Source organism: Dioscorea cayenensis, chromosome 1 (assembly GCF_009730915.1).
Source record: "Dioscorea cayenensis subsp. rotundata cultivar TDr96_F1 chromosome 1, TDr96_F1_v2_PseudoChromosome.rev07_lg8_w22 25.fasta, whole genome shotgun sequence".
Classification (NCBI taxonomy): domain Eukaryota; kingdom Viridiplantae; phylum Streptophyta; class Magnoliopsida; order Dioscoreales; family Dioscoreaceae; genus Dioscorea; species Dioscorea cayenensis.
Window position 1 is genome coordinate 3766631 of NC_052471.1, and position 6820 is coordinate 3773450.

Sequence of the window (6820 nt, forward strand, 5' to 3'; positions counted from 1 at the left end):
CCGACCCGATAGGTTTTATACCCATCCGGGCCGAGTCCGGGTCGGTGGGCCGGTGAATCGCAACTCGACGGACCGGGCCCACTAGACTGGTTAACCGGTCCGTGCCCATCACTATCTCCGATTGTTATATCAGATAAATTGGCTAAAAATCTAAAAATGACCTCAGATGAAATGAAATTGATTTATGATGATCACTTTAATGAAAATTAAAACATAACCACGAAAGTGAAATTGGCCAAAACAAAATGACATCCTCAACAATTTACCCACAAATATAAAACATGTAACACCGATTAATCCCTCTTTCACTCTTTTGCCTTATAATCCCTCGCCATCACCAACTCAAAACCCTACCTATCCATCTCAGCTGCTGCGATGTGGCGGTGCTCCCGCCTCGCCGGCGCCTTCCGCCCCAGCGTCTCCGCCCGCTCCTACGGCCTCATTCCCATGGTCATCGAGCACACCTCCCGCGGCGAGCGCGCCTACGACATCTTCTCTCGTCTCCTCAAAGAGCGCATCATCTGCATCAATGGCCCCATCGCCGATGACACCGCCGCCGTAGTCGTTGCTCAGCTTCTCTTCCTCGAATCTGAGAACCCCTCCAAGCCCATCCATCTCTACATCAACTCACCTGGTGGGGTTGTCACTGCCGGCCTCGCCATCTATGACACGATGCAGTATATCCGCTCCCCGGTCTCTACTTTATGCGTCGGCCAAGCTGCATCCATGGGCTCCCTCCTCCTCGCCGCTGGCGCTGCTGGTGAGCGTCGTGCACTCCCCAACGCTCGCGTGATGACCCACCAGCCATCCGGTGGTTTCTCCGGCACTGCGGCAGATATCGCAATTCACGCCCGAGAGATCCTGAAGATGCGGGAGCGGTTGAATGGGATCTATGCCAAGCACTGCCGGCAGCCGATTGAGAACGTAGAGAAGAACATGGATCGCGATACGTTTATGTCACCGGAGGAGGCGAAGGAGTTCGGGCTCATTGACGAGGTTATTGAGCACCGCCCGATCTCACTGGTGTCGGATGCCGTCAATGGTGGTGGGAATGATGAGAGCAAAGCTAAGGGTGAGGGTGATTCCAAGTAATTTGGTGATTTTGGCAAGGTATGACTGATTGTCTAATTGAGAATTTCTTATTTATCATGTGTGAATGCTTTTCATTGTTTGGAATGCAAAATTTGAAGTTTTTTTTTTTTTTTCTTTTTGATGTTGTGAGACACATTGACATTGCAAATGAAACATGTCAGTTCTTTCTTCAAATACAAATAGGCTTTGTTTGGACTTCTTATGTTTGGTTGAAATAAAGAAAGCAAGATTGATCATTGTGTGAAATAAAATATTTTGTTGGGATTTTCCATGTCTTTTCAGCAAGTCTTTCTCTTTTGTTTCTTATTTATTTTCTTCGATCCAACATGACCCGTGGCTTCAAATTTTAACAGTATATTGTTGTTTCTGCTTCTCATTCATTGTCTATGGTTTTTACCTATGTTTCACTGTTTACTTATTTGTTATGTCATACTTAGTTTGTATGGAAACATCAAACATGCATAGTGGCTAGTGTGGACATACGTTGGTTGAATAGCTTCCTTCTTTCACAGAATATGACCTTTTTACCTGGTTGGACTTGGGGAGATTATCTTGATCTCAGATAAGTTAGAACCTTTTCAAACATCTGAATCTTGTTAAATCTGTAGGTTTCACTTGATAAAAGAAAACTGTCATTACTTTCATTAGGACCTTGTGGTTGGCTGTCCTTGATATACATATTAGCTTGGTCGTGTAATTGGAAAACTCATAATGTGCGGAGATGATGTTGCTTCTCTTAAAGCAATAAAAATGGCCTAGTTGTCTAATAATAATGGCATTGGTGGAAAAATGAGAAGGGGGAGTTTAGCAAATCCTTTGGTAAGCAACTTCGAATTCAACTAAGTTTGATATGTTGATGCCATTTGTCTGGATCTCCCTTGTATCAAAAAGTTGTTGATGTTGCCGTCAATTCTTGCAAGATGCTTGATTTGCTTGTGGACTTGTGGCTGTTCAAAGCGGAAGTTTTGAAAAATATTTCATGATGGGCTGTCAATTTATCTGGCTGTTAAATGGCCCGACCTTGGTTGGACATAAGTATATAGTTTTATCATGTAAATTTATCATGACATTGAAAAGGCATTATTCAGGTTTTTGAGCTTGAGTTGCTCAATTTTGATCGAAGTTTCAAGGTAATTAGGGCAATTCTTTTGAAGCTACATTTGTTGCTTTGGCCTTCAAAGTGAAGAATAAAAGTTGAATGAAAATGTAAGTGATACTAGAATAGCATTATAAATTATTTATTATTAGGACTGATTACTTTTGAACTGGCATAACAAAAAGTTACTCTGAATTTTGTATAGTCTTTAGTCTATGGTAGTTTGCAATTAGCAACAAATAGTTATTACATAATTACATTCTATATTCAAGTTTTCCTCAAATTTCCAATTTATGCAGGAAGGATAAGTTTACCCTTATCCTTTTAGATAGCTTAAAGATCTTATATGTAGGATTTTTATTGGATTCGGAGTTTTGGCTGAAGGCCTATTACAAGTGTGCTAATCCATGATTTCCTAAATGAAAAGATTTTATTTTTATTTATTTTTTATTTTTTATTTTTGCTTTCTTCCTCACAAACAACAAATGCCACTTTGTGGGATTGTTGAGTTCTGAGTCATGTTTAATTAAGTATATTTTCCTTTATTGAATAAATCTGTGCAGCTATGTTAAAGGAACACACGACACTAACATGTCATGGATCAACAACATGAACACGATTAACTAATTGGTCAAAAACCCTAACACTGATACACATATGACATGACATAACATGGATGGCATAAATATGTCATATTTAACTTATTCATGAGAAAATATTATGGACATGATACTCATTTGTATGAAGCAAAAGCTAATTTGTATGCAACAAAATGATCAAATATTGCTATATAAATATCACCTTTCTTTCCTGAGATTAAGAGGAAATTTAGGTTTAGATTCTATAGATCTTTAGAAGATATTGATATTTGCAATATATATAACTTTGGATTATGTGTATTATTATTTTTAAATTATGTAATTAAGATTAAGTAATAAATAAAAATGATTCTGTTTTTAAAATTATATAAAATAAATTTAATGTCATTAAATAATATATATTATATTTAACTAGTCATGCTACAAATTGCCAACCACTACTAAAACGGAAACCCACCTAAGATTTCTCAATTAGGGTAAATTTTTTGGTTGTCTATGTATGGTGATGCCCTTCTTTTTATGTTTGAAGGTTTCTTATAAACTTTAAAGATCTGATGGGTGTTCATTTGCAAAATTTAATTTGTAGGAGTGTTCAAAACTGGCGTTTGGTTACAGGAGAGCCTAAGCTTGAGCACATGTAATCAACATTAGTTGATTAGCTAGATAATTTTTTTAATTTAATTTTTATTTTTATTTTTAAATCTTAATGATAGGTGTATCTTTTAGATTAAGATCAATTATCCTTGTGGATACCATTTAAATGTCATAAATCAGATAGTTTAGTTAGATCAGAAGGTCTATATAATGTGAGATTTTTTAATAGGATTTTAGCTTTCCTAGAGTAATTCAGTGAGCAACTAAGAAATAAACATTCATTGACATATCTAACCAAGCTCTATTTTCATTGCTCATGTTGTTGTTCTACTTGGGAAAGCTTGGGAAAATTCAACGTGCTTAATTCATGGATTTCTCAAGTAAATTGGACTGCATCATGAGCGAAACAATAACAGAAGTCGCACACAAAGCATGATATTAAATTAACATACTAAATTGAATGACACAAAATTAAATTGTTCAATATTAGAAGTTTAAAAGCCAGGGTTCTTGTATGTTTATTTAATAGGCAAGAGTCATTTATAAACCCCGTGTCAAAATAAATAATTATTGACAAATTATCTACACAAATAAAATGGTATAAAAAGATTATGTGATTTCGCCTAATCCATATTTGTATGCATATGCATATGCATATGTAACTGAGCTTTATCGAGTCTGAAAGTTCTTAAGCTTAGTTTATATATTAATTAAGCAAGTTTGAGCAAGTCAATACTTAAGTTGAATGTGAACCAACTATGGCTGGCTTGGCTCATTTGACAATCTTGGCAATAACTTTTATTTTTAACCTAGGTCATCCAACCAACAAATCTAACACCCAATTTAGGATGGCAATGACTTGTTTCACGTGATTTAATAAATTATAAAAATATCTATTGATCATCTTTAAAAAAGTATTAATATTAATAAACATTCTAATTAATCGGAGGAGCATAATTTTAATTACAAAAAATTTGTTTTAATTAGTATTAATTAAGTTAGAATTTGGCCAATCTTTAATTGAAAGTTTTTCCTCTAAAAAAATTTGAATAAACAAACCTTAAACCTGATTTTACGTAACATATTCCAACCTTAACCACAAAACCACAAAGATGTTTGAGAGCAAACTCCCAAAGCATGAAACCTGTAGAGGTTGGCACTATCAATGTGACCAAGTAGACTGACTAAATATGATGGTAATGTATAGATTAAATCTTCAAGATTGATAGTATTTCACAACTGATGCTATTAGTAGTTTGGTGCTTACTCGAATAAAATTGGCTTGTAGAAGATGTGTATTGGAAAGATAAATTAGGGAATTGAGGAAATGAAGAGGAACAAAGAAAGGAAGTTATAAATACTAATCACTTTCACTTGTTGCTAGGAGCTAAAGAATTGGGGCCTCACAATCACTTACCAATATGTTTTTCTCTCATCCTTTCTTTGTGCATGATTTGATATTCTGGTGTCCAAATTTTGTTGTCTTCACCCTTGAATGATGTGAAGAACCTATTAAATAGAAAAGTGATACAATCATGTGAAAAGAATGATCTTTTTCTTATCCTAGACACTTGTGAATGCAACAAAAGTCTTTTCTATATTGGATACTAGATTGTTATGAATATGGAATCACAAATGAATGATATTCATTATTCTACAATCCTATGATAGGAATGGTACTAATTCCATGACCTACTCGAAATCAAGAATTTTTATTGGAATTTTTGAGTTCCGTGTGCTGCGTCCTAGTTGCTCACATTCTTGGGTAAAGATCAGGGGTTTTGGGATTGAAATTGAGAACTGAAAGAAACAGTTTTTGATATATCATAATTGAGCGAGTGAATTTTGTATTGTGTAATTTTGCTTCTGATGATAGATAGTTGTGAGTTTGCCACTTCAATGATCGAACGAGGCATTGATGAGCTTGAGAGTAATTCTATTTTAAGGATTTCATGAACTGGAAAACGACTGAAGGCAGTTAATAATCACTGAAGCCCTGCCGTGTGATTGTTCAGTAGATGTTCACATTTATAATGTTTTATTTTCTTTGGTTTTGTTCATGTTCCACAGATAAGTTTAGTAATGCCATTTATGATCTCAAGTAAGTAGTTTTCTGTTCCTGGTTTAGTAATATTCAGCGAGTGAATTATGATTACTCATATCAATGTTGAGCAGTGAAACTATCAGCTATATTTCGGACAAGCTTCTTCTCGAGCGTTCTTTTCTTGTTTTACCTTCATTTTCTTGTGATTTTGGTGTTTTAGTTGCCTCTATATTTTTTATGACGTGGCTTGTATTTGAACTGAAATTGGAATGAATTCAGTTGCAGGGTCAAATAAAGAACAAGCATTTAGGTGGTCAGACAGGGGACCTGGCTTCATTCTTTTGGTATTCAAATTTTACAACAAGGAATGGCGAAGAACTGAAACTGAAAGGATGGTTGGTAAACATTATCCTCTTTTTGCTGGTTGTATCTTCCAGGTTTATCACCTGCTCTGCTTTGAGTTATGCTATTTAATCTGAAGTTTATTACCTTTTTGAAGATGGTAATATTGTTGATCCTAGGAAAACCTAACAGCTTGTTGATTCAACAAGCCTTTTTTCCCCCTTTTCAAATCAAATAGTATTACTCAGTTATTTTTCTGTGGACAATCCAAAGAATGTGTTGTTAGTTCTATTGGGCCCTAATTAATTCATTGAACTTGATTATTTAATTTTTGATTCTATTTGTATATTAAATAGATGCTTTTAAAATCATATAGAAGACTAAGTTCAGAGGTCTACGCATCTCTGGGCTGTATCTTTGCCGATGTCTTGTACTATTTACATAAAACTAAGTTTGGGCTAGAATATTAAACTTAATGCTTTAGATTATTAAGGAGTGATCCCTGTTAATTAGGTTTATTTTCAGTGCAGTGGTTTGGGTATTTGTCACTGCTTATCTTATGTTGACACTGATTTTGCTGGAGCAAATCAGGGTCTTTAATGAAAAAATTCATAGTATGAATTATGGTGGTATATTCATGTTGGTTCTTAAAAAAAAAATTAAAAAATGTTGGTGTGGAGACTGAAAAAAGATCCCTTCAGGCTGAAATTGCTCATTTCTTTCATAGTGTAAGGACTGCTCTTTAACTTCCTCTATTTTAGGGGTTGTATATAATTGACGATTATTTATTATGGGCTAATGACTTGATTATAAAGTTAAACTAATTATATTAAATATTTAGGATGTTTATGAATCTTATGGCATGCCAATAAGTTCAGCTATTTGAAAACCAGAACCGTCAAGGGAAGACAAAAAAAAACAAAAACATGCTAGTGAGAAGCAGAGTCAAGAGAAATAGGGATTTGTATAGGTTTAATTGTCGTACAGGTCTTTGTAATTGTGTACTTTCTGCCCTTTTAGTTTTTGTAATACTTTTAGGTATATTTAAGTCCT

The 6820-nt window shown here is 34.8% G+C and overlaps 1 protein-coding gene across 2 annotated transcripts; it reads left to right on the forward strand.

The window, feature by feature from the left end:
• The first annotated feature begins 302 nt into the window (after positions 1–302).
• LOC120262402 (ATP-dependent Clp protease proteolytic subunit 2, mitochondrial) lies at positions 303–6056 on the forward strand. Of its 2 annotated transcripts, none has more exons than XM_039270612.1 (2): positions 303–1110; positions 5711–6056. In XM_039270612.1, exon 1 carries the CDS (start codon positions 376–378, stop codon positions 1090–1092), a length of 717 nt encoding a protein of 238 aa, XP_039126546.1. In that variant the 5' UTR covers positions 303–375; the 3' UTR covers positions 1093–1110; positions 5711–6056. The 2 variants fall into 2 exon arrangements, with proteins under 2 accessions (XP_039126546.1, XP_039126472.1); XM_039270538.1 differs by having other exon boundaries at positions 304–1110; positions 5705–6056.
• Positions 6057–6820: the final 764 nt, after the last annotated feature.

What these genes read in the sequence shown, in the direction of transcription:
- LOC120262402 (XM_039270612.1), top strand. Translation starts at nt 376, where the DNA reads ATGTGGCGGTGCTCCCGCCTCGCCGGCGCCTTCCGCCCCAGCGTCTCC.